General features: G+C 48.2%; 2 protein-coding genes across 4 annotated transcripts; both read left to right on the top strand.

Annotated features, from left to right (window-relative positions):
* Window positions 1–883: 883 nt before the first annotated feature.
* KNSTRN (kinetochore localized astrin (SPAG5) binding protein) lies at window positions 884–6498 on the top strand. The gene is made up of 8 exons (XM_074149859.1): window positions 884–973; window positions 1999–2131; window positions 2465–2521; window positions 2751–2850; window positions 4528–4642; window positions 4972–5033; window positions 5166–5240; window positions 6079–6498. Exons 1-8 carry the CDS (start codon window positions 910–912, stop codon window positions 6208–6210), a joined length of 738 nt encoding a protein of 245 aa, XP_074005960.1. The 5' UTR covers window positions 884–909; the 3' UTR covers window positions 6211–6498.
* Window positions 6499–6635: 137 nt separating this feature from the next.
* IVD (isovaleryl-CoA dehydrogenase) lies at window positions 6636–26420 on the top strand. Of its 3 annotated transcripts, XR_012463279.1 has the most exons (13): window positions 6636–6802; window positions 9513–9602; window positions 12121–12172; window positions 14960–15129; window positions 16576–16669; window positions 17177–17313; window positions 17839–17935; window positions 20557–20650; window positions 21840–21921; window positions 22541–22645; window positions 23548–23620; window positions 23757–25120; window positions 25718–26420. XR_012463279.1 is itself a non-coding variant. In XM_074148540.1 (12 exons), the coding sequence occupies exons 1-12, from the start codon at window positions 6656–6658 to the stop codon at window positions 23888–23890; spliced, it is 1275 nt and encodes a 424-aa protein (XP_074004641.1). In that variant the 5' UTR covers window positions 6636–6655; the 3' UTR covers window positions 23891–26420. The 3 variants fall into 3 exon arrangements, 2 of the variants coding, with proteins under 2 accessions (XP_074004641.1, XP_074004640.1); XM_074148540.1 differs by having other exon boundaries at window positions 23757–26420; XM_074148539.1 differs by lacking the exon at window positions 25718–26420 and having other exon boundaries at window positions 6644–6802; window positions 22463–22645; window positions 23757–25161.
* Window positions 26421–26850: the final 430 nt, after the last annotated feature.

The following is a 26850-nucleotide window of genomic DNA, read 5'->3' as shown; positions in this document are numbered from 1 at the left end:
CAAGTTGACGTAAAATAAATGCTTATGACAAACTTTCCTAAATCTGAGTGATGCTTCATTTTCGCCAAGAACACTGTGGGTCATTTTCTTCATCTTGTAAGTGTCTAATATATTTTCCAATATAATCAGCGAAAGGAAAATACACATCTTGAGAAGACTGGCTCCCTCTGACATTCACAAGCAGTTTCCCCAGCTCTCTGGGGTACCAGCCACAACTGCCTGATGTCTTTTAAAGCCGGTAAACAATGCTTGAAATATACAAAGTACTTCGGTTTCGCGCTTTCGTGGTGCCACCCTCATTCTGGGCCTTCAGGTGGGTGTTTTGGCCGCCCTCGGCCTGGGAGCCAGCACTGACCGAAACGCCTCCCACACGGGCGCCGCCTCCGTGACTCTCGTTGGACTTCTCACCCATTTTGAAAACTGGGTTGGAAAACACTGAAAAACCATCTAATAAAGCGGGGAAACACTTTATACAGATGCCTCCTTTCCCCTCGCAGAATGGAAAGGCGATTTTAACCACCTCGGGTGCCAGCGGCAGCACCGGCGCCCTGAGGGCACGGGCAGGGAGAGCCCTGCGGCCCGCCGGGCATCCCGCCTCCAAAGGCCGCCAGAGGCCTTGAGGGCTCCGGACCCCGAGTGCCCAAACCGCAGAGCGGGGAAGCGGGAGGGAGGGAGGAAGGAAGGAAGGAAGGATCCTCCCCGCCATCGGCCGGCTGCCCTGAGGGCGGCTACGAGGGGAAGCAACGTCCGCCCAGCCCGGGCCGCGCGGACGCCATCCCTGAGTGAAAGGGCGGGAAACGGCGCGCGCCGCCGCCGGGCGCCCACCGCGCCTGCGCGCCGCCGGGTGCTGCGCATGCGCGGGGCCGCCGGACCGTTTGGCGGCGGGTTCGATTCAAACGGCGGCGGAGAATGGAGGGGGGAATCTCCCGCATCCCCGTCTACGGCCAGTCTTATCGCGCCGGGCCGCCCGCAGGTGCGTACCCGCCCCGGGAGGAGAGAAGGGCTCTGCCCCGCCGTGGGGCAGCGGGGCGCAGAGGGCCGGGGGCCGGGTTAGGCCGGCGCAGAGCTCCGGTGCCGCCTTAGCCTGGTAGCGGCAGTCGCGAAGTCTAATTACGGGCTTTATCCAACTGCTTTGTCTGGATTTAAGACTCCGGTTAACGCTTTTTTTGCTAAGCGTGGACCCCCGAGCAGGGCGGGCCGTGTCCCGCTGAGGCGCTCTGCGATGCAGGCCCGAGGGCCTGTATCTCCCCTTACCGAAGGCAGGCCCCGCTGAGGGTAAAGATGCTTTTCTTCACAGGCTCTTACTTACAGGATTCTTTGGCACCACTTACAGCAGTTTAGAGGCGTGAGGCACCCAGGCTTAACGTTAAAAATGTGGGAGCTAATTTGTATCAGTGGGAACTCCCGTGTAACTGCAATATAAATGTGCTTATGTGTATGTCATCTGAAAAATACTTACCTTGGGGGGGGGGGAAAGCTTCCTGAACCCCCTGTGTGAACAAAGCTTAATATACGCAAACAGCTGTGGTTTAAAGCCAGGTGAACTTTACATAGAAGGCTAGTTCTCTACAGTGTTATTTGAGAAGTGTGAATAAAATCTGAAGCTCTCTTAACTGAGAGTTTCAAAGGCACTGTGTTTGTTTTGCTTCCAGTCCTGAGCAGCTCTGCGTGGAGCCCCTGGCATGCTGGCTGCTTGATGTTGGGACCTCCTTTTTTGTCATGCCTGTGTTATCACTTTCAAACTTTCTCTCGTTAGTGCCAGCCTGCTAACTATGTTTTGTCACTGCCTGCCACCTGAGCTATCTGGGGCTTGTTCTGGACCCTTAATCCTGGGTAAAGTTTGAAGACTGCCCTTAGTTGTCGCTACCTTAAAGTCTCCGTTCTAGCCAGATATAATTGTGGTTTACCTCAAATTGAAGGCATAAGAGTTCCCGTAGTTCAGTATTATGGTGATCTCTTGTACACTGTAGTGTTTTCATTGTTGTCTTTTTCTTGCAGAAGTGCAAATGGCTTTTCCTTCAAAGAAACAATGCGTCGGCAAAACAGCAGATCTAGAGTTCAACAAAGATCCCAATTTTAACTTTAGCTCAAACATTCCAGCAGATGGTGTCTTCAAAGCTACAAACCAAGGGTAAACGAAAGTAAAATATTGATGGATTTGTTACTTGGCAAATGTCCTAAAGATGGCTTAGAATTTTGCAGTTTTTGTCAAACTAACAGACTCTGTAATCACAGAATGGTCAGGGTTAGAAGGGACCTTTGCAGATCTTCTAGTCCAATCCCCTGCCAAAGCAGGGTCACCCAGAGCAGGCTGGGCAGGAACATGTCCAGGAGGGTTTGGAATATCTCCAGAGAAGGAGACTCCACACCCTCTGGGCAGCCTGTTCCAGGGCTCTGGCACCCTCAAAGCAGTCTGCAAGAATGCAGTGATCTTCTGGTAATTGTATTTTACCTGTCTTTTAAGGTTGCCTAAATCTGCCAAGAAAGTGGAACCGCTTTCAAAGAAGACGGCTACAAGAGGGTATGTTTCCTCCAATTTTTATTAGTTGCCCTCATGCAGTAAGGTTTGCTCTTGGAGGGGTACGATGAGCTCTCACCCATCTGCAGCTTTCTTGCCAAGTTTGCTGATTAAAGCGCTTGGTCAGAAACAAGAGCAAATGCTTTGAAAAAGGCCATGTTTGTGGAATTGTAAGAGAAGGTGTGTAATACTGATATTTTTGCCCTTAAATCTTTGATGTTTGACTCTACAGACCACTCAACAGATACAAACTAGAAGCAGAACTGAAGACCAAGAATCAGCTCTTAGAAACAGCCAAACAACAGCTACACTCCAGACTAACAGGAGCACAGGTAAGGAAAGAGAGGGTGTAAATAAACAAATCACGGAATAATTCTTGTATTCTGATCCCTAGAGGGTCAGATAAAAGGTTTGTTGTGCTCATTTTCCTGTCTCCATCAGAAGTCAGTAGCGTTTGAGTGGGCTGGGTTTTTTCCTCTGTCACCTGTGTTATCTGCTGAAGCCTGGAAATCAGCAGAACTGCAGATGTCTTTGGATGGATAAGGCATCCAGATCACTGTTAATTAAGAGCTCTAATTCCATTTTAAACTCATTGCGGGAGAATATTTAAAGTTCACATCTATACACTCACATGAAATTTTATTAAAACAGCCTCAACATTGCCAGATGCTTCCTAGCTACAACTGTAAATAATCACTTGCCACTGATGGTTTGAGGTCTATGAATTCTTTTTCTTCTGTAGCTCCTAACATACGGTAGATAAGCTATTCAATTTCCTCATTCCTTTTGCCCGATCTCTCTTGGCTTTATTGACCCATCACGTAGCATGGTGTGAAAGCGCGTACAGGATTGAAGATGCAAGTTCAGGAATCTGTGTGGTCTCGTTTTAGTAATGAAGAACATTCTACTTGGATTTTAGTCACTGCTGAGCACTAAGTTTGAGGGACAATGACCTTGTTCTTTTCTGTGTATTTAATGCAGAGCTCAGTTTATATAAAACTTATGTTTCTTCCTGCACTATTATGTCATATTGTTGCCTTATCTTTTAGTGTCTTTTTATGCTTCTGCAAGTTTTTTCCCCATCTGCTCAGCTCTGGTGAGGCCAAACCTGGAGTCTTGTGTCCAGTTCTGGGCTCCTGGTACAAGAGAGACACGGACATAGCAGAGAGAGTCCAGCAAAGGGCCACTGAGATGATCAAGGGACTGGAGGAAAGGCTGAGAGAGCTGGGACTGTTCAGTGGATTCTGTTTCAGACAGATTTGACTTTCTTGAATCAAGTTTAGATTCAGAATTGGCACTTGATTGTTCACCACCTCTTACAGACCACTCTGGGACACACTTGGCACAATTTCTGTCATGTGCAAGAGGTCCTACTGGTAACCTCCAGCTGTAGAAGCTCACTTCATTTCCTAGTTCTCAACCAGTTACTAATCTGCGAGGTGATCATTCCTCTTATCTCACAGCTTGATTTCTTTAAGAGCCTCTGAGACCTCCTATGACATGTTCAAAAAGATTCTGACGCTATCAGCTGGATCACCCTAATCCACGCGCTTATTGATTCTCCTGGAGAATCACCTTCAACTTGTGAGGTTGATCAGCTTATCCCATTGCCTGGCGATGCCTGAACTGTGTAGGGAATAATGCTGTGCCTTAAAGATTCTAACATGCCCTTTCCTTCCCATTGTTTGTATGCTCTTCAATGCGTCAAACTCTTGAATTATTTATATGTATGAGAGGAAGCACAAGAAAAGGGATGCTAGGATTGCCTAAAAGGAATTTATTGCTAGGATCAAATTTTTCTAGTAATTGCTATGGCATGTGGATGTGATAAATATATTAATCCTGTCAAGAAGCAGGAGTAAGGCTCTGCAGCAGGTGATTTGCTGTGGTGGCAGAGACAGAAGGGCAAGATCCTGTTCCTGGGGCTGGTGGAGCACTTGGTGTGACTGACTAATGAGAAGAAAATCTCCTTGGAAACTTGATTCACTTACAACCTGTGTTAATGACAGGGCACTATAAAGGAGTTGAAGGAGGAGAATGAAGGCCTGGTACAAGAAGTTGAGAAGCTCAAAAAATTTCAGGAGACTTGCATGGTGATTTTAGAAAGCAGGAACATTGATCCTGGTAAGGACTGTGACTGTGCACTTATACCATTCGGGTACTTGTTCTTCAGAACCCTTTTTTTTTTTTTTTTTCCTCCCCTGTTGTGACTGTTTATAAGACATTTGGGCTCTGCTTCCTCGTTAAGGAAATACTGCTGTAACTGTAAGGGGATTATTTGGATGGTTTTTTTTCTAGTTTAAGAGAAAAAGCTACTTCCTGTAGTAGGCCCTGTCCTGGATAAACTTAGAAAATAATTTAGTCTTTCTTGCTGTACAAAGTTACTTTGCAAAGTTGTTCTTACAAGCAAAATTGTCTGCATTAGAGGTTCACTGATGCATCTCATGAATCAGTTACAGGCAACAACATTTTGGAGGAGGAAGAGAAGACACAAGAATGCCAGAAGCAGACAACGGTAAGAAAACGTTGACATAGCGAAGGGAGTTAAGTGGGCTCGGAGAGGTCTGTGTGCTACTGCTCTTTCCAGATGTGGGAACAGCTGCTGAGACTGGCATTATATTAAACTGTTTTCCTTTTGGCTCTACAGCTGTTAACCGAGAAGCTCATAGAAGAATTGAGGCAATTTAATCAAACAGCCACAAAAGAGAAGGAGGAGCTCGAGGTAAGACTGTGACTTTGTTTCAGGCTCAAGCAGGTAAGGAGCACTTTGCTGAGTGAGAGTGAAGGTTATTTTGCTCCTCCCAGCGCTCCTCAGTCTCCAAGTGATACCAGACAGCAAAGCCTGTGGTTATTGCTCTGTTATACGTGCATTAAGGAAACTTATTCCTCTCCTAAATAGAGGGCTTAAAGCAAAGTTTATGGTGGGACAATGTTAATTCTCACCCCAGTCATTTCAAGTTGTATCGTACACAATTGACCTTGAAACAAGGTAGAAGGTGAAAGTGATGTTAATGACTGACGGCTTTCCATTTCGGCTGAATCAGCTCCAAAGTACATGCCGATGTCAGTACTGGAAATGGAGCTGCCTCTGCTTCGCCCAGCTCCTCGAGTTTTCGGGACTGTGTTGCAGGGGGTTGTGAGCCCCACTGGCAGAGCGCTGACCCACCAGTCTGGCTGTTAGGCTGGAATTCAGGAGATGCCCATTTAGATGAAAAGTGTTGCAGAGCAGTGACCTTGGGTATCTCTCTGGGAACGTGCAAGCACAAGCAGCTTCAATAATACTGTGCACTGACCAAAAGAGTCGTTAAATCACAGTTCTACAACTCTTGGTTAATGAAATTGCTATTGTATAAGATTTCCTAAGCTTTGGTCACAGGTAAATTGCCATTTTCTTCAAGGAGCCGAGGTAGAAGGCGTCCCAGTCAGGTGAGACTTAGTTTGGCAGGCAGGACCCTGCTGAAGAGTTCAGGTGTTTTAGCTGGAGCTGCTTTAGAGCTTGGCTTTGCTATTTGGTGCTTTGGTGTTGGTAAAAGGCCGTGTACGCTGACTTCTCTACGCAGGCAGCCATGGCCAAGTGGAAATGGGCGGAAGAAGGGAGGCAGCAGTCCCTGGAGAAGCATTCCTCCTTCCAAGCGGAAATTAAGGAATGTTCAGCGATCCTTGACGAGCTGGAGCTGCTCCTGGCCAAGTGAGGCGTGAGGACGGACTGTGCTGTCTCTCTTTTGATGATGTTTTACTCCTAGTTCAGTAGTTTCTACGTTGCAAACCTTGGTCTTACGTTTGGTGGCCTGAAACCCCGAGCGGGTCACCGCCCCGCTGGGGACAGCAGCAGCACCGGCTGCCTGCCCGTGGGCCGAGCGCTCCCGCTGCCCTTCCCAGGCCTCTCGCCCCTCCCGGTGCCGGTGAGGGTCCCCGTCCGGTCTGCTCCATCCCCGCGTTGTAACTATTCCCGTTTTTAACCCAATAAACGTGCTGGAAGGAATGGGATACGCTCCGTTACCGCCCCGGGCGCGGTGCTGAGCCGCCCCCTGCCTCGCCTCCTCCTCCCGGGCCCCACCGGAGAGGCGGGCGGCGGGGCGGGCCGCTCCCCCCGGGGCCGGGCCGCGCCTGCGCGCCGGTGCCGGCCCGTGGGCAGCCATGGCGGCGGCGGTGATCGGGCGGGCGGCGGTGAGCGCGGGGCTGCGCGGAGCGCGGCGGCGTCAGACGTTGGGGCTGCTGCGGCGGGGCTGCGCCGGGCTGGCGGTGGACGACACGGTCAACGGGCTGAGCGAGGAGCAGCGGCAGGTACCGGACCGCCCGGGACCCCGCTGGCGGCCGCCCTACGGGTCGGGGCGGGGGGGAGGCCCCGGGCCCCGACGGCGTGCCGTCCCGCCCACTCGGGGGTGTGTCGAGGGTGGCGGGCGGTGATTGGCTGCGGTCGTTGGGAGTTGGCCTATCACCGGGCGCGCAGAGGGGGCGTGGCGCGGCCCCTCGCGGCGAGGGCGCGCCCCGGACACGTGTGCGCTGGGCCCGGCGGGAGCGATCGGTGCGGGCCCGGCCTGGGGGGGCTCGGTCTGGCCGTTCCTCGTCGGGGGAAGGCGCCTCCTCAACATAAACAGGGCAAACGGAGCACTACGGGCGGCGGGGGCGGGAAATAAAAATTCCTTCATTCCTACATGGGCCTGTGTGATCAGAATTGTGATCACCAAGGAAACGAGTTAATTGAGCCTGGTCAAGTGGTCTCTAAAGAAGCGTTGCAGCTTGCCCAGCTTGTTCTCTCGCCCAATAGGAGTCCTAAAGATTTACGATGGATGAAAAGCACCTGGGCATGTTGGTTGACAGCTGGCTGAATGTGAGCCAGCCAGTGAGCCCAGGTGGCCAAGAAGGCCAACAGCATCCTGGCCTGTGTCAGGACCAGTATGGCCAGCAGGACTGGGGCAGTGACCGTCCCCCTGCACTGGGCACTGGTGAGGCCCCACCTCGAGGGCTGTGTCCAGTTTTGGGCCCCTCACCACAAAAAGGGCCCCATTGAGGGGCTGGAGCAGGTCCAGAGAAGGGCAACGGAGCTGGTGAGGGGTCTGGAGCACAAGTCTTGTGAGGAGCAGCTGAGGGAGCTGGGGGTGTTCAGCCTGGAGAAAAGGAGGCTGAGGGGAGACCTTCTCGCTCTCTCCAGCTCCCTGAAAGGAGGGTGTAGCCGGGGGGGTCGGTCTCTGCTCCCAAGGAACAGGCGACAGGACAAGAGGGAACAGCTTCAAGTTGCTCCCAGGGGGTGTTAGATTTGATATTAGGAAAAAATTCTTCATTAAAAGGGTTGTCAAGCCTTGGAACAGGCTGCTCGGGGAAGAGGTTGAGTCATCATCCCTGGAGGAATTTAAAATACGAGCAGACATGGTACTTAGAGATATGGTTTAGTGGTGGACTCGATGATCTTAAAGTTCTTTTCCAAGCTAAACAATTCTGTGATAATAGTTCTTAGCTGTGCTGTTTCCCTCCCGTGTTCCACAGCAGCCTAGTTCTAGCTATCAGAGCACTTATTCCTGCTGCTCCAGACAGGCTCCCGCTGAGGAAACTCTTTCTTGGTGCTACTCAGGTCTGGAGCTATAGCCACACTTTCTAGATAATTATGATAGTGCAAGTGTATGGATGTACAAAATAAACTTACTCGTTCTTTCTTACTACAGAATTATTCTTTACCAGGTTTGTGATCGTGGTTTCTAGCCATATCAGCTCAAATTAACTTGATGTTTCCTTGTGCTTCTACATTCAGCAGGTGTAAAAGGAGGAGAATATTCTTGTAGTTCACATCTGGCTGGTGAAAAAGCTAAAAAGATCAGAAATAAACCTTCAGTAATGTTAGTTAAGCTGTGAATTAAGAGCACTGTAACTGTTCTAAACTGTCTTAGAGTACGAGGGATGCCTGTCTGAGTCTATCGCTCGGTCTCTAATTGATTAAGTTGTTTTTATTATGGTTTTAGACTTTTTTTTCTTTTAAGCTTTATGCTCAAGTTTACTGCTGTCAACTTTGTCACAATGGACACATATCTAATGTGGTTTGGGTTTTTTAACAGTTTTTAAATCTATCAATGCAGGGAAAGCTTATTTGGTGGTACTGGAGTCCGAGGTCTGTGTAGCCATGGAAACTAACTTAACTTCTTAATTGTAAAAAAGTGGCTGCTTTGGTTGTGGGGTTGAGAAGAAGGGCAGAAAAGTGTGGGTGTATTTTGGTTTGTTGCTTCTACCCCTTCTACAGGTGCTGGTTAAACAGCAGAGGCTTTCAGTCTCTAAGACTGTTCCTTCACCAGCATTAATTTGTGGGAATAAAAAGCCAGAAGGAAAAATGGGATTATTAAACTCTACCATAATATGTAGGCAAAGTTTTTAAATCTTGATATTAAAATATATTAAACACTTAAGATATTGTATGTATTTTCTTAGTATGCATATAGACTTCTGCAGAATACATATGTGTAAGTATTTAGATTTTAAAATTTAGGAAAAGATTTTGGGACTCTTAACACTTGGATCACCGAGCATACCTATCAAATTTTCCCGCTGTGGAAAATAGTGGGATAGCTAATGTAGTTCCAGTTTGATACACCAACACATTTTAATTAGCATACATGCTTATTACAGGCATCTGCATATAGTTAAATGAAAGTGTAGGCAGCTACTGGATGGGGTTAATGCATCATAAGCTGTGTTCATCAGCTGTCAAAGCTCCCTGACCAAAACCGTCCCCTGCAGCAGGCAGTAGTTAAGTAACGTTCTCTCCTGTTGGGGTACAATTGTTAGGGTTAGATGCTGAGAGGAGCTTAAGTACAGCAGTATCTTCTCTTTAAAACACTAAAAGGCCTTTTTTATGGTCTTTCAGGCAGTAAGCGGGTAGGTTGATCTCCTCACGGTCTGTGCTCCTGGGTTCGGGGTGCTGGAGTTCCTGGCCGCGTGCTGGGGAAGCAGATGACAATGTATTGATGAGATGTAACGTGTGTGTGTTTCTCCTCACCTCTTTCCCCAGCTTAGACAGACCATGACAAAGTTCTGTCAAGAGCATTTGGCTCCGAAGGCCCAGCAGATTGACCAGGAAAATGAATTCAAAGGCATGCGGGCAAGTATTTCATGTGTGCATTTAAAAAAGCTGGTAGTGAAAGCCTGTCTGTGCTTTGATCTGTGCGTTAGTCCAGACGAAGAATCCCGGTCCACACCACAGCAACACATGCATTAACTTTTCAAACTTGAAAGCCATTGAGAAAACAATTTTTTCATTTCCTGTTTTATCTTTTCTTAACAACTTTCAGCGACCTGGGGCAGAACCCAGCCAGCATCCGAATAATGAAAAAATATAGATTGATAACGGTCTTGTTCGGATTCTCATTGTGGTATTTCTGCTCTGCTCTATTCGGATTCCTTCTCTGATACGTGCTTTGTATTCTCCTGGCTAGGGTCCTTTCTTGGACATCTGAGTTTCCTCCCAAATTTATTGTGAAAATATTGTGTGCAAATGCTGAAGCGTAGAGTTGTTTGACTGTTGAGCTGAAACTCGCCTTCCTAATAAAAACAACAAATTCAGTGCAACGGGATGGTTTGATTGATGAAAATGAGAGATCTAACTATTGGTTTTCATAAGCTCCACAAGACTTTAAAAAGCTCAGAACATCTGCTAGGATTTCCCAGAGCTCTGATGTTGACATTTCCAGGGATATATGCACAGCTTTGAAGTTAAGTATATAAATTTAGCCTGGCGCACCAGATGTCAGCCCGAGCGATTGAATAATACTTTTTGAAGTCTCTGGAGACTGTTCACTGATAATTATCCTAGCGCTGGACTCTGAGGCTGTGTGACAAGCCTTCCCCTGTGTCTCCCTCGTGGAGAGGAGGAGAGGCTAAAGCAGCAGCAAAGAGGTGTCCCCTCCAGCGTACATGTGGTCCTCGTTGGTGACATCCTCTGCTACTGCAGTATCTCATGGCTTCCCTCGTCCTCCGTGATGCGGGCACAGCTGATGGGTATGTCTCTGTGCCTCCAGTCATGTGGCTGTCACTTGAGCGGTGGCATTGCCAGGGTGACAAATCTGGGTAAGAGGCAAACAGAGGAGTTGGAGGAGTCACGGAGAACAGCTTGTCCTCTGGCAGGTGATCTTTGAAGAGTACATGTCCAGCTATGGATAGCTCAGTAATGCCATCCAGCCCCATGTGTCCTGGCAGTCCTGAGAACCTACAGGTTACATTCTTGGGTGGCCCTTGTGGATTCAGCTCCTTTAGCTTCACAAATTCTCTGTTGTGGTCATCTTTTATAACTTTCCTAGTCCCACCTGCAGGGCGGGCAGCACCTCTGTCTGTCCCAGCTGTAGCATCCCCTTTCTTTACTCTGTCCCAAGGTGGCTTCCTTGGCTTTACTTACCAGCTTCTGGTTTACTAGAAGAGTTTTAAAGTGCCAGCTAATGGAGCTCTTCTAGGTGTTTCCTGGGTTCCGGTTACAGATAGCTTATTCGAACCACTGTTTGCGGCAACCACAGGCCCCTAGGCTGCCAACGCACAGGGACAAGGATGCGTGAGGTAAAAGACATGCATAAATTTAGGCCGTAACATCCTAAGTGATCTTTAGCAAGAGGTAGTATATAAAAGCCTAGAAATGCAGTTTTTGAAATTAATGGGAGGTTTTAATTTATAAAAAATTGTCCTTTAACTGGGGAATGAGTTAAATGTTAGGACCCCTCCTTGCAGAATTCAACTTGGGTTGTGAATTTTCACTGAATTCAACAGACTGCTCCCGTGTGTAGCATAACACACAGCAGTGTGCCCAGGTGGCCAAGAAAGCCAACGGCATCCTGGCTTGCATTAGAAATAGTGTGACCAGCAGGAGCAGGGAGGTGATTGTGCCCCTGTACTCAGCACTGGTGAGGCCACACCTGGAGTATTGTGTCCAGCTTTGGACACCTCAATCCAAGAGAGATGTCGAGGTGCTGGAGCGAGTGCAGAGGAGGGCAACGAAGCTGGGGAAGGGCCTGGAAAACAAATCCTATGAAGAGCGTTTGAAGGAGCTGGGACTGTTTAGTTTGAGGAAGAGGAGGCTGAGGGGAGACCTCATCACTCTCTACAACTACTTGAAAGGACACTGTAGAGAGGTTGGTGCTGGTCTCTTCTCACAAGCAAATAGCGATAGAACAAGAGGGAATGGCTTCAAGCTGCAACAGGGTAGGTTTAGACTGAACATTAGGAAACAGATCTTCCCAGTAAGAGTGGTCAGACACTGGAACGGGCTGCCCAGGGAGGGGGTTGAGTCACCATCCCTGAATGTGTTTAAGAGTTGTTTAGATGCGGTGTTGGGGGATATGGTGTAGGGGAGAACTTTGTAGAGTAGGGTAGATGGTTGGACTTGATGATCCCAAGGGTCTTTTCCAACCTGAATGATTCTATGATTCTATGATAACTAGCATCCCTGAGTCTGTCTGGGTTCTTAGTCCAAACAGGGGAGCTGCTGCTGCAGGAGGAATAGGTATCGGTGTGTGTATTTCTGAGATATCGCAAGAATTAGGTAAATTGAGGTGTCCGGTGAGCTACCTGGGAAAACTTCTTACACTGGTGCCCTGACTGGGAGTCTGGACTGATTGCTTGTTCTGTGTTTGTAGGAGTTCTGGAAGAAACTCGGGGAACTGGGAGTTCTGGGGATCACAGCTCCCGGTAAGTCTGTTCCCACCTTTTACCTTCAGCTGGGTGATTCTTCAAACAAAACAGAGACTTCTTAAACTCGCACTTTCCAGTTCGTAACAAACTCATCTGTGATGTGACATCAGTTTTGTCCGGAAGTTCTTATCTTCATGTGTTTTTAAAAACTCTTGCGCAACTTTTGTTATTCTTCACTGACTCGGAATCCTTTTTCCTTGTCAGACTTCTGGATGATTACCAAATGCCTTTTACAGTTTAAAAGTGCTGTTCGGAAATGGTTTCTCCAGGTACCACATACACAACTCAAACATGTATGTACTTCTCTAATATGAAGCGTTTGCTGCAAGTTTTGAAGAACGAGAGCTATAGATAAAAGTATCCTAGAACAAACATCCATCTCTAATAGGAGAAGTTAAAGGGTATAAAACATAAAACAATGCTCTGAAAAGCTGTGATAACTAATGGAGAGCTGAGCACATCCAACCAGTCAGAAAAAAAATCAGGGTAAATCTCATTCAGCCTTGTTCAGGTTAGTTGAAAAGTGTTTTGATTAATGTTATAGGTTACTGAGGCAGCGGTGGTCATGCTGAATGCACTAACACAGTGTAATGAGGAGAAGCCCTTAGCGGAGAAAAGCAGCCAATGGGGCCTTTATTTCCCCATCGTAAAGTCTGTGTTTCTGGATGTGCGTTTGCAAAGCTTCTGCAGAAGCAAGCTGAATAGCAATGCCTCAAAATAAAGCCTCTGCGTTTCTTTCAGTGGCGCTGAGTCGGCTTGAAAGAGTCTGTATTTCTGCTTTCTTTCTCTTTACTCTTCCCAATTTACTGCTGCTCCTGCTTTTTCTCACTCTTACCTTCTTTCTTCTTTGATGTTGTGCCTGAGGCTTACAGCAGTTTCCCACACTATAAATAAGCCATCCCCTCATGAGTCCTGTCCTTTTTGATTTCCTCAAAGATTTACCTCTAAAATCCTCCTATGCTCAGAATTTTTTGCCTTATTTTTGATTGTATAGTTGTGTGCACGTTCTTTGTTGGCATTGGTTTTGTTGTAGGAGGTGGGGACTGGGGTTTAGGATGTGAAGGTAACGTGAAATCTTATGAGGGCATATGGTCAATTAAATGGCATGTTTTGGCACCAGTGGATCAAGCCTATAAAGGGAGCATTTTAAATAACAGTGCTTTTTGTTTTCTTCTCAAAACTAAGAAAACTATGCTGGTTGGATGTAATTTTCCAGTTATTTTATAAAGAGCTAAGATAAGAAATGCAAATATGTAGCTACCATGGAGCGATAATGCGGGCATGCCATATATAAAGAGTAATTTTGGAAGGGCAGCATCATTCTGAATCACACTGTGGTTTGTATGACTTGTGGAGTTGTCTGGCAGGATTATTTTCCTGTACCTCTTGCGGTACAAAGCAATCCCGGGCCAGTACCGCTTACAGCAGGCAGGTACCTGTCCTTTCTTGAGGCAATAGCACCAAACCCGCCCACTCTGTGAATGAAGAGAAAACTCTCTTCTTTTGGCATATATGAGAAATTGTTAAACCCATCTTTTAGGATATTGATAGTAAAACCTTAAACTCTGATTTGTGGTAGAGAGGTGATTTCAGAGGCTAAAGAGCCCTGCAGATAAAGACAGGAGTCAGAGTGAGTGACAAGGGAGGAAAGGCTGCGATTAACACCAGTGGCTGTTGTGTTAATTTAATGAGTTGGGGTCAGCAGCCCCCTTTGAGCCCAGGTTATGAATTCAGCTCTGTGGCCACTCTGAGCACACAAACATATTTGCTCTTGCCATCGTTGTTCCTTGCTTACAGCGCTCACGGTGATTAAGAGAAAGTGCTCCCGAATTTACCTCCCCGACTGCTTCCCGGTGTTTATGTCCTACTCTTTGAGTTCTTTTGGCAGTGCAGTCACTTGCTTCTTGCCTGTAGAACAAAGCTTTTCATTGGGATGTGACTGTATTTGTATGTATATAAATGTACGTGTAGGTATATATGTGTGTGTGTGTTTATGTAGGCTGTCAGCTGCTCAAGGCCATCGTGCGTTTCTCAGCCTTCTCCTTTTCCTGCCTTCTCTCTCCCTGTTCCACTGTGCACCTTTAATTTTTACCACTGGTTTGAGGCTCAGCTCAGCATGCCTAGCGAGACTCCCGGACACTATGATTGTGCTGCTCACTCTACTTCATCCTCTCTTGAAATCCTCATTCTTGCCACCGGTGATTTACAGCAGTTACATTTATGGATCATTCTCATCCTGAATTGGCCACCCATCAAAATGCTGCTCTCCTGCGCATTTGCGGGCTTGGAAAAGTCCCTAGTGCCCCACTTTTTGAGCAGTTTGAGGATTGCTCGTTTGTTATGGGGTCCTTGTTATGACAGACGTGTCAATTTTACAGACTTTGCCTGTGTTCCCTTGCCCTCTCACCTAATACAGGCTGCCCCTTCGTGATTTAATCTTTGTGATCACATTAAGGTTGTGCTTCAGGATGGTTGACAAGAAGGACTCGCTATTTACAAGTGTCAGTAGCACGTTTTAGATGTATCCTTATGTGTGTTATATGTATAAAACTATGCTATACAAGCAATTATGCTGAAGAAGTAGTATCACTGTGCCTTGAAGTTAAGAAAACTGAAATACAGGGAGGATGGGGAAAGCCGGAGGTGCCCAACTCAGGGCCAGTGTCAGTCGAAACCAGACTCTCTCTTGCAGGTGTCTCGGATCTCATTCAAGGCTGAGCCCGACCCTGGGACGTGTGCGTGATGTGCTCCACGGTGGTTAACGGGAGGTCTCTCTTCTTTCAGTGGAATACGGTGGATCTGCTTTGGGGTATCTGGACCATGTGCTGGTGATGGAGGAGATTTCTCGGGCGTCAGCGTCTGTTGGGCTCAGTTATGGCGCCCACTCAAACCTTTGTATCAACCAGCTGGTGCGGAACGGCAACGAGGCCCAGAAGAAGAAGTACTTGCCCAAGGTGTGTGGCTGGAAGAGGGGGAAACTGGAAAGCATTTGGGTTTTGGCTGCGTGGAAGGATGAGTGTCTTTCATGGTATGCAGCATTTTAAGCACTTGCTGATTTCAGTGACCCAACCTTTAGGAAATATTTTACTTGCCAAACTTGCCCTTCCCCAGCTTGCTAATTTTTGTCCTGTTAATTCATACAGACCCGTATCTGTAAGCAGCATAGCTCAGCTCTCTGGAGCTGTGCTCCTAAATGAGCCTTTGAGGTGATGCTGGATGATATTCTGCCAACTTCCCAAATAGTTTTGAGATTTCTGAATGACAGCCACTGCTTCCCTGTTCTGTGTTCTCCATTTCTCACTGCCCAAATGCATGGTTTGCCTATGCTAATTAATCACATGTGAAACTTCTTCATCCTTTGGGATATTGATGTTTATGACTCAAAAGCAGAGTTTCCAGTTTTAAACAGTTTTCAGTATTTAAACGCAGGGAAAAACTTAATTAGTCCATTGAATACCAGCTACCGAAATTATCAGTGAAATTATCAGTGCAAGGAACTTGATTTAAACCACATGCAAAGTACAGTGTCACTTCCTCAAAGCGTTGTGCAGCCTGCTAATGCGTGACCCTGAGTTGTCCTCATTGCTGCTCAGGTGTATTTTAATGCCCTCATTCACTTCCTTTCAGCGAGACGTACTTAGTTCTTACTTGTCTCGGTTCATGACAGAGGACTTAGTGGTACTTAACTAGTTTCGAGCAGATCATGAAGACTTCTGTAGAAACACACTGATGGATTGAATTGGTTGAACATGTATCTTAAGCATTGAGTCTGTTTTAAAAAAAATAAGAGATCAAAAGGAGGAGAAGACAGATAAAGTACACAGGGAGAAAAAAAGAAAAAAAGGAAGGAGAAAAGGGCAGGATGAAAGGAACAGTGCAGAGGAAGCAGCAGCTACACCAGAGCCTGGTACGAGCAGGCACAGGAGGAGGGTGTCCATCTGCCGTTGTGGTGTGGGTGGGGGGGACCAGGCTGTGAGAACACTGCAAAGAACTTTGCAATCTCTTTTCATCCCCCTCGTTGGCCTTTTGTGTTTAACAACTCCTGTTTATGTAAAAGGGCAGTGGTAAAGCACGGAACAAGGAGCTTGGGAAAGGCATATGGCTGCCTGCCTGGTTCTTTTGGCACCCTCCTGGAGATGGTGTTCTGTGAGCAGGGCTGTTCTCCTCAGTTCAGGCATGAGTGGGGTCATCCTTCTCATCCCACTGGGATTGGGGTCTGTTCCCTCGGCACAGGCACACCTGCTCCCTGCAGGGGCTCTGCTGGGAACTACAGCTCTGGTTTGCAGTTCTGCTGCCGGGGAGATGCAGTGCAGGAAAAAAAAAAGGGAGGCAGGTTAAGGAGGGAAGAGAAACGATGCTACTGTCCTTCCTCCCTTTCCTACATTTGTCTTTTCTTCCAGCTCATCAGTGGGGAACACATTGGAGCCTTAGCAATGAGCGAACCCAACGCTGGATCTGATGTTGTGTCCATGAAGCTGAAAGCAGATAAGAAAGGTAAAGCCTGTTGTGTGCTTCCTGGAGAGACAGCCGGTGTAAATAACATCTCCTGTAAATTGAGATTAACCTCCTCAGCACCACTGAGATACAGTGCTTAGTCTTGGGTATACCGGGCCACGTTTGCAAGAGATTCAACTGCGCTGCTTCCCAGGAGATTCAACATGATATAAAGGCAGGTAGTGGTGGTTGAAGGTCTAAAAGTGAAATTCCACCTTCACAGGGTGGATGGTTGAAGGTCTAAAAGTGGGCTTCTGATTGTGGTGGTGGAGGCTGGTGGTATGATGGAACCGGCGGTAGGTGCCTTAGTTTGTCAGGCATTTGTTAAACTGTCTTTGGACTCCAGAAATTAAGGAAATTGAGTCTTCTTGAACTTGGGAAGGTTTTGTGCATGCTGTGTGCGGGGGTCTTAAAGAGCATCCTTGGAAGCTTGTTTTGAAGTAACTGGAGTGAGGACATAGGTGTTGCTCTGCTGTGGACTAACAGATTGCCGCTCTTTGTTTCTAGGAGACTACTTTGTTTTGAACGGGAACAAATTTTGGATCACCAATGGGCCAGATGCAGATGTTCTCATCGTTTATGCTAAAACTGACGTTAACGCTGTTCCAGCCTCCCGGGGTATAACTGCGTTCATTGTGGAGAGGGTAGGTTTAGTAATTCTCACCAGCTTATTGTAGCGTGGTTTTTAAAGCTAACTCCTTCACCCGAACTGGCTCGTTTAGAAACCAGCTAGTTTTCTTTCTATAACTGTCAACCCCTTGCTCAAAGAAAAACTACTTTCTACCTGAATTTTATAAACCTGTGAGATTTGTGCTCTTCCCCAGTGACATGACATAGTGCACCGCCAGCTGGGCACTCCTGGGTGCTGGGATCCAAGCAGGTAACCAGTCTTTAGGGCTAGAAATGTGGGGACAACGGACAAAATTCTAATACAAAAGTACTTGCTTGTTGCCAAAAATTGTCAGAGATATAGGAGGTCTTGTAAATATGTCCTACTATCCCATTGTGTGGGATTTTTTAAGCCAAGACATTAAAATAGTGCCATTAATTTCTTCTCCCCATTTTCTTGCACTGCCCCTTCGCGATCCTGATTTCACAGACATCTAGTGATTTTATTTAGTCAGTCAGAACTGAGATATGAAATGTATTTTTACTGTCTGACTTTGCAGGGAATGCCAGGTTTCAGCACAGCCCAGAAGCTCGACAAGCTGGGAATGAGAGGGTCCAACACCTGTGAACTCATCTTTGAAGACTGCAAGATCCCCGGTGAGCTGGGTTCAAACCACGTTTCCTGTCTTCTTGATCAGATAAGTGGGATCACTAATTACATGCGTGTTCAGACTGTGACCTGGAGGGCTCTGCAGATGGTTATCTGCTCTTTGGCAGCCCCGCAGGAGAGCTGGTGAAACTGGAAAAGTGCAGTCTGCTGGATTGCAGCGAGTGAGCACATCCCTCACTGTGTCGCTTCCGTTTCACCCTCGTGGATCTGACTCTTAACCACGGCTTCCGCAAACCTCCGTGAGGCTTCCACACAAACTTATTTCTTTCCATTAGAGCTCCCCGTCTTGTATATAAGAGACCTTATTTGCCTTGAAGCTTGTTTTTTTTTTCTACAAAATCACTGGAGTCTGTCCAACAGACTATCGGTCTGCCTGTAACATTTCTGAGTTCTTTTGGGGTCAGGGCCAGAAAATGGACATCCTTTCCCCCACTAGTTAGTACAGCAGGGGCTGCTGTAATGGCCACTTTTGTTACTCCAGAGGCTATTTGTGTTTTTAGAAAAATTACAGCCTCTATTATAGCAAGTGGAGATCTCACACAAACCCTAATTGCATATCTGCAGAGCAAGTAACTCTCCTGCTCCCCGTACACCACCAAAAGCTGCTTTGCAGTAAGGGGAAGAGTTTGAGCTGAAATCTGACATTTTCTAACTTTATTGGATCCCTCCGCTCTGAAATCAGAAAGGCCAGTGCCCCAGCCTTCAGATCATCTCCTGGGTAATCATCCGCACAGAACGGCGTGTTCTCATGGCAACGGGATTTCCATTTTCTGATAACTCAGAGGAGCACATCACCACAGTGCTGGAAGTTCACACACTTTGCACTCTGGCCATTAATGCTGCTTCTGGTCTTCTGCCTTGGAAGCTGAACTGGTTTGATGCCATTTCATGTGTCTGCAGGATCTTTCTCTCAGATCAAGACATCCTTTAGCACTGCAGTTCCAACCACTTTAAAATATGTGGGTTTCACTCTCTGCCGTGCTCCACTGAGTGGCTGGTGTTTTTCTCCTAGTAAGTGTCTCCTTCTCTGGAGACATTCAAAACCTGCCTGGACACGTTCCTGTGCAACCTGCTCTAGGTGGACCTGCTTTGGCAGGGGACTTGGACTAGATGATCTCCAGAGGTCCCTTCCAACCCCATATCATTCTGTGATTCTGTGGTCCATGGATCCCTTTGGTCATGTTGCATTGGTAAAAGCTGGTTCAGAGCCCCAACATTTTATTTTTCTGCTGTGATACACAGCCAGCAGGTCTGCTCTCCTCATGCAGTCAGCTGCCCGCATGCTTATCCACCCCTTTTCCCAGCCAGCAGGCCTGCCCTCCTCGTGCAGTCAGCTCCCCACATCCTTATCCATCCCTTTTCCCTGGGCATACAGGGAAGCGTTCAGGCTATTCTTTTTTAGCTGCGAGATGTCATTATTCATGGACGGCTTTGTCACTTTGTTATTACTGATGCTGGCATTTGTGTTCTGTTCTTCAAAATAATGTCTGCTATTAGTATTTTTCTTCCTTGTCTGTGGGGCTTTTGAGCTTTTTCTCTGAAAGCCAAGCTTCATTCTTCTTCCTCTTTCCAGTTCCAGTATCACGACGATGGCCCTGCAGAGGCTGCACTTCTCCATACGCTACATCAACGTGCTTTTCAATAAGCAGGAGACAATGCAGTCCATGAGCTGCCATGAAAAAACAGATTATTTATTTCAGGAGACTATCTGCGTGTGTCCAAGTCCTGTCTCATTTTCACTTTGCATATCGCACCTCTCAGATCTCCTGTGATCAAAGCCTGGGGTGTATGTCAGTTCTCCTCATCGGTGGATAATCTCTGTCCATCTACAAAGCACAGTTGTTAGGCTTTGAGTTCTCTCCCGATTGTAAGAGTAGAGCCTTGCTGAGATGAGCCTTTTGTTCCTGATTCTTTTTTCATACCTGTTAACATCACCACGTGCTTTAGATTGTCCCAAAGTGAAACGGTTTCTTGAGATTTTTTTCTCAGCCCATTATCTGATGTGGCTATTTTCTAGTTCCATTTTCACAGACATAATGCTTGTCTCCACGGTGTGACCAGTGGTGAGCTTTGACCGTTTGCCCGCACAAGCTTTGGTTCCTGTGCTGGGAATGCCCCGAGAGGTGACCCGGGCATGTTGGATCAGGCTTTGCATTCATTTCAGACACACACTCAGATGGTGACGCTGTCGGTTTGGGTTAGATACAAACTAATGGGATGGGGAAGGGGCCTCCCAATTTGTCCTCCCAGGCTATGAAGTCTCCTGTTCTTGTTGGTACAAATGCTGAGCTGGAAGATCTCTGGAGAGCACCTTACTCTTTAGAAAATCGGCAAGAGAATAGCAGTGATTGTAGATGTGCTTTAGAATCCTTTACTGCCTTTCCCTTTCTGGCTTTGCTTGGATTGAAAAGACATTTCAGTGGTGGGGAGTGCACGTACCAAAACTCAGCGCCTGTCTCGCTCATCTGTGGATGGTTGTTTCTCCAGCCAAAAAGAAAGGTGAACGGGACTGAAAGTTTGAGTCTTCTCCCCAGGGAGCACAGGCCCTCAGACAACAGCTCATCCTAGTTCTGCACATAAGTAAATCACTTTCCTTTGCTGATTGCAGCTGAAAATGTCTTGGGGACGCTGAGCAAAGGAGTCTACGTTCTGATGAGCGGATTGGACCTGGAGAGACTGGTGCTGTCTGGTGGGCCACTGGGGTAAGGGCTGGTCATCTTTTATGGGTTGTGTAAGGCCAGAAGGACCCTTCACGATCACCCTAACCCAACCAGGGCTGCAGCTCCCAGCAGGATGCATCTTGGACGGAGAACTGCGATACTGGGAGAAGAGGAAGGGCTGGGAGGAGGTGGCTGGGTCAGAGCTGTGGGAAGGAGGGAATTTGCGGAGGAGGCAGGAGCAGGGAGATCCCGGAGCTGCTGGGTTCTCGTTAGAGCTGCTCGGGTGGACTCCTGCTGGAGGGCACTAAGCTCGATGCTCCCGGCAGCCACCGCTTGCTCTGCAGGTGCTCCACCTTTTCCTTCAGCTCTCCTCACCTCTCCACTCCGTGTGCAGTCTCTTTTGGTTTGAAAGCATCTGTTCAAACTGAGGGAACGCCCTCTGAGGGGCAAGGGGTAGAAGAAGCAACGCCAGAAAGACAGTTTGCTCATCTCTGCCTTCCAGCGTAGCACAGGCTGCAGCCCCTCCAGATCCTGCTTTTGAAAATATTAGTCTTAAAATATGCATTTCCAGAGACGGAAAATCTGCCTTGGTCCCTAATTGCTTGTGTGTCCCTACAGTGTGGGATACTCTGGGAATAACCAGCTCATTTACATTTCTGATTCCTTAAAATCTGAAACACTCTCCAGACTGTCACGTAGAAGGATCACTGGACTGGATAAAGGATTTGTTCTCCATTTATTCAGTCCTTAAGCTCCCCAGTAATTATTTTTACCCTCCAGTCCTTTTGTCCTCCGAAGTGGTCCCTCTGTACTAATCTTCACGTGGAAAGACTGTCTTCCACAAAGCAGGAGGAGGATTTTTCACCCTTCTCATTTGTGCTTGGGCTTTTCTATGGTACTGGCTGGTACTCCTTGAGTTGGTCTCTGGAGATGCAGCATGAACTGTCCTGGCTACAGTGGTGATAAAGCTTTTCAGCTCTTGCCACAGTCCCCTGAGTTAGGAAGGTAAGACCTTACCACAAGACGTCCCAAACGAGCAATATGTAGAGCACTAGGGAGAAAAATGGAACCTTCGCATTCTCTTCATAGCAATGTGTGAGCGGAGCTATAGGAAGGCAGCAGCATGTCATTTTAGGTAGGAGAAACCTTTTGCCTTAGATTGTGCTTCCAAGGTTTAATTATTATTAATTAATAGTTCTATTGTTTTCCTGCATATCTGTGCTTCTCTTAGGCTCATGCAAGCTGTTCTTGACCATGCAATTCCGTACCTACACGTAAGAGAAGCCTTTGGACAGAAAATTGGCCACTTCCAGGTGAGACAGAAGAGGAATTAGAAATTTTTGTCATCTTGCTTTTTTTCTTGAAAAATGGGAAGACAAGGAGCTCCGTCGTGGGTCTTTGCATGGAGTGTGTCCTGGGGCTGCCTGATGGGATGACGGGGAACGGTTTTAAACTGAAAGAGGGGAGATTTAGGTTAGATACTAGAAAGGAACTCTTTGCTGTGAGGGTGGTGAGAGCCTGGCCCAGGTTGCCCAGAGAAGCTGTGGCTGCCCCATCCCTGGAGGGGTTCAAGGGCAGGTTGGAGGGGACTTGGGGCAACCTGCTCTGGTAGGAGGTGTCCCTGCCCAGGGCAGGAGGTGGCACTGGGGGTGCTTTAAGGCCCCTTCCAACCCAAAGCATTCTATGATGTGGTGAGAAGATGAAGGGATGTCTGAGCCCATTTACCTGAGGCCGCTGTCGGTGGGTGAGGGACAGCAGATGACATCTGGGAGTCTGTGACTCGACAGAACCCCCAGCTCCCTCACATGCCTGCTGAATCCACATCTTCTCATTTTCCTGGTTCCTCTGGGATAGCTTGGAGAAGGGGTGCTCATGGAGGAGATCATCTTCCCCTCACTCCCGCTAACGTCTCTCGTCTCCCATGCTGTGCAGCTGATGCAGGGCAAGATGGCTGACATGTACACGCGGCTGATGGCCTGTCGGCAGTACGTCTACAACGTGGCCAAGGCCTGTGACCGGGGACATTTCAATGCAAAGGTGAGTGAGCTGTCACCAGCACCGTGTCTGCCGGGGGACTCCTTTCCTTTTGGTCCCCAGGCAGGGTGGAGGTTCTTTCGTGGGCATTAAAATGACTTGCTCACAGCCCTCAGTGCTTGCTTATTGCCCAAAGAAAAAGAAAGCCTGGTTCTACAAGGCAACAGATCTAGCAGGTCAGTAGGTGTTTATTGGAAGCCCAAACACAACACCCCGGCTGTTGTAAGGGGCTGTAGCCATCATTCCGAGGTGTTGTCACCTCCACACCGGCACTGTCACCACACCTCTGTCAAAGGAGGGGACTGAGTGTTTGGCAGATGGAGCACAGAGCCCTGCATCCTGAATCAAATCACATTGGTCCCCTGTGGGTATGATGTGTGTTTGTGAGAGACCAGCTCCCCTGGGGCACTCTTTTTTCCTTTCCCCCTTCCTTTCCCCCTTCCTTTCCCCCTTCCTTTCCCCCTTCCTTTCCCCCTTCCTTTCCCCCTTCCTTTCCCCCTTCCTTTCCCCCTTCCTTTCCCCCTTCCTTTCCCCCTTCCTTTCCCCCTTCCTTTCCCCCTTCCTTTCCCCCTTCCTTTCCCCCTTCCTTTCCCCCTTCCTTTCCCCCTTCCTTTCCCCCTTCCTTTCCCCCTTCCTTTCCCCCTTCCTTTCCCCCTTCCTTTCCCCCTTCCTTTCCCACTTTTCTGTCTTCATGTGGCCTTTGCAGACCTGACCCAAGTGTTCTGCAGTGGCAGAGAGACCACTGCAGCTTCTTTCTCTCTGGGGAACAAATCCCCTGCCTTTGTGCTCAAGCAGTTGAGGCTTGTGAGCTGGTGTCTGTAGTAATGGAAAGGTGAGAGGAACACAGGGATTGGAGACGGGGGCAGGGGACACCTTTCCTGACTGCCACTGTGATTCTCCGTCAGGACTGTGCTGGGGTGATCCTGTACTCAGCGGAGTGCGCTACCCAGGTGGCTCTGGATGGGATTCAGTGTCTGGGTAAGTCTCTGCCAGCATTCCTTTGAGCGAGTGCTGGAGAGAACCAGGGGCAGGGCAAGAGCAGTTCTCGCCCTGTCCTGCCCCAGCCCCTGAAATCAGACTGGAGGAATGACTTGTGCCTTCTTTTTGGTTGCAGGTGGGAACGGGTACATCAATGACTACCCCATGGGGCGCTTCCTGCGCGATGCCAAGCTCTATGAGATAGGGGCTGGCACCAGTGAAGTGCGCAGACTGGTCATTGGCAGGGCCTTTAATGCCACTTTTAAGTAACGTCTGCCAGTGGAGAGGCAGCACCTGAGCACCATGAGGCCTTTGAGGGGCTGGAACGCACAACTCTCTCTCTTCCTGCTCGTGATTCTGGGATCGTCACTTGTGGACTCTTACGCCTGCTCTGTGAACAGATGCTGCTGGACTGGGCTTTGACAGAATGAACCAGATGGTAGCATGGAAGGCAAAGTGGTTTTTTTCTCTTTTTGTGATCATCCTGATTCATCCTGTTCGTAACCCTTCCTGATTCTTAGTGTCACAGGCTGAGGTTTGTCCAGGGGACATGTCGTCATCCAGGCAGGCTGGTGAGCAGCCATTTCCAAGCACAGAAAGTCAACACAACCCACCCAGGTTATAAGGACAGTGAGGGAACAATTTTGTTCTTTTTAAAAACCCATGAGTGCCATTAAATAGGTAGCATTTAGCATATTACTAGCAGAAGGTGAAATTTCCTATTGTGACCTTCCAAAGGGATTAATAGCTTCCATTTTGGGAACCCAACGCCAGCCACATCATGGGGGCGGCTGCCATGAACTCTCGAGCATCATCGACACCCAAGCAGTTGTTTTGGGTGATGATCCCTAAAACCTCATTACAATCCCACATGTGTTCCTGTGCCTGCTTCCTTTCCTACTCCTGCTGCTTCTCGAGATGTTTCGGTGCAGCCCTGAGTCTTTGCTGCGCTGATCGACTGCCTCCCGCTGCGTTACTCGTTCAGAGGTGCCACCATCCGTCATCCCAGGGACAGTTAAAGCCTCAGACCTGCATTGTGACATCCGTGAGTGAAGCTGGCAGGAGGAGGCTGACTTTTGGGGTTGGGGTTATTTGTGGTTGTTTTTTTTCCCGAAGGTTGTTCTTTTGGCAAAAGCACGTACTCACACTCCACCTCCGGTCGGTGAGAGAAGGCAGAGCTGTTTGAGGGTGTTCTCAGTGCATATTATATACAGCAAATCGAAGTTTTACTTTGCTTTATTAAAGAAAATTGCACGTTATCCTGCCAGCCTTAAAGTGTGAATCACAAAGAAAAACTGGATGTTGCAAATAAGACAGAACGATTAATTAACCAGTTGCCATGTAGGCAACGCCCCAGCGGTTTTAACAAAAAAGAGCTGAAAGCTTTGTGTATTTTATTTTTGGTTGTAGCTGATATCTGTCTATATCAGGTGACAGTAGACTAATATAGAATTCTAAAATGCCCAGATTGAAGAAGAATTCTCTTTCTTGGATCACCAGGTAAGTCACCAAATATTTTCATTAAAAAGTTATAAAACTTCACTTTATCCAGAGCTAGAAACAGTTTCTAAAATCATGGTGGCAATGCCTTCTTCCTAAACCACATGGTTTTTTGGCTGTGGTGGCTGGCTGTCACTCGAAGTGTCCCAGGGTTTCATTTTCCACCTTAATCTCTGGATGGGAGGCAGCAGCGGGTGGCCAGAGGTGGCCCGTCAAGAACATCTTGTTGAACCACTCACAGAACGAGTGGTCGGGCATTGGAACGGGCTGCCCAGGGAGGGGGTTGAGTCACCATCCCTGGATGTGTGTAAGAGCCGTTTAGATGTGGTGTTGGGGGATATGGTGTAGGGGAGAACTTTGTAGAGTAGGGTAGATGGTTGGACTCGATGATCCCAAGGGTCTCTTCCAACCTGGATGATTCTATGATTCTATGAACCGCCCCCGAAAGAGCTTTGGAAATGAGCCCTGAAGCCCAAGTGAAGTGCTCGGAACACTGAGTGTGTTTCTGTACATTAATGTACGAATTTATTGATGTGACCGGGCGTTTCTGTAATCATTCTGTGATAAAATATATGGTGTCTTGTCCTGCACGTGCAGATCACGAACCCGCTGCAGCCCAGCCTGTGTCCCGTGAAAGACCGAGGGCAGGAGTTTTCCAGCAGTAGCTGCAGTTTCTGCATCCCAGTAAAAGGGCAAAGCTCCCTGGAGAGGCAGCGGGAGCGGTGAGGAGCACAGGCACAGCCTCGCCAACACGTATTGGAAACTCGAATTTTACCAGTCTGTTCTTCAGCTCTTTACTCCGGGAATGAATCACTGCAATTTTCCTTGAAGACTCTGGAAAGAGCACAGGGACTGAATCACCGGGTTACGATCCATCCCTGGCCAGAGGAGCTTCTCTAACGAGCGTCAGAGCCACGTCGGGGTGTTGCGAGAGTCAGATTGTTAAAAATAGGTTTTCTAAGGTGGAAGGGACCTGCAGATCCTTAAACCCGTCCTCTGACAGTGGAGGGGTCTATTTTTTAATACACGTAATAAATAACACCTTCACTTTCTAGGCTGATCAGCACCTCGGAGTTAAGGGTGGAATGAATCAACGTCTAACGCTTCACGGGACAGGGCAGAGGGAGAGATCCATGAATCCTAGGCTGGGTTGTGTTAATCAAACCTCCGGCACCTCCTCGGGCCGCCCCCGCGCTGAGCAGGTCTCTCTGGGCTGTGAAAAGAAGGGCTGGGGAGGGCTTTTCAGGGAGAAAGGGTTTGAATCTTTATACAATACTAATAAAATAAGATTTTCTGGGTGGCCTGTGCTCCGGAGGGTGTTTCCCAGCGGAGGGAGGGTGCAGACCTTGTCCGGTACCCACTGCAGCACATCCGTGGGTCCCTCCCTCTCTCCTACCAACCACAGCTTTTTCCCCTAACTCTCATTTTTTTTTTTCAAAAAAACCCCAGAGCGATATGTCTGGGCTGTGCCTCAGGCCTCCTCTGGAGAGCAGCAGAGCTAATGGGGAAAGCCCGCAAGGGCGCTGTGCCTGCGGACACGCTCTGAAGGGCCTCTGCTCCGAGTTTGTGATGGGAATGGTCCTGCCCGGGGAGCGCTTGGCCGCTGGCGGGGTCGGATGCGCTGCACTAGCCCCCTCTGCGAGATGCTGGCCCCCGTGTGCAGCCGCCCGGCTACCGAGCGGAGAGAGACGGTCTGGGGAGCAGGGGGAATTATTCATGAAGGTAAACGC

This window comes from Numenius arquata, chromosome 6 (genome assembly GCF_964106895.1).
Source record: "Numenius arquata chromosome 6, bNumArq3.hap1.1, whole genome shotgun sequence".
In the NCBI taxonomy this organism is placed as follows: Eukaryota; Metazoa; Chordata; class Aves; order Charadriiformes; family Scolopacidae; genus Numenius; species Numenius arquata.
Note: the sequence above shows the minus strand (reverse complement) of the source record. Positions and strands in the feature narration are given on the sequence as shown.

Bases quoted from the DNA above. Each gene is read 5' to 3' on its own strand.
- KNSTRN (XM_074149859.1), top strand. From the start codon at position 910: ATGGAGGGGGGAATCTCCCGCATCCCCGTCTACGGCCAGTCTTATCGC. The intron at 2,522-2,750 runs GTATGTTTCCTC...TTGACTCTACAG, and splicing joins AAGAAGACGGCTACAAGAGG to ACCACTCAACAGATACAAAC. The intron at 2,851-4,527 runs GTAAGGAAAGAG...TGTTAATGACAG, and splicing joins CCAGACTAACAGGAGCACAG to GGCACTATAAAGGAGTTGAA.
- IVD (XM_074148539.1), top strand. From the start codon at position 6,656: ATGGCGGCGGCGGTGATCGGGCGGGCGGCGGTGAGCGCGGGGCTGCGC. The intron at 6,803-9,512 runs GTACCGGACCGC...CTCTTTCCCCAG, and splicing joins TGAGCGAGGAGCAGCGGCAG to CTTAGACAGACCATGACAAA. The intron at 15,130-16,575 runs GTGTGTGGCTGG...CTTTTCTTCCAG, and splicing joins AGAAGAAGTACTTGCCCAAG to CTCATCAGTGGGGAACACAT.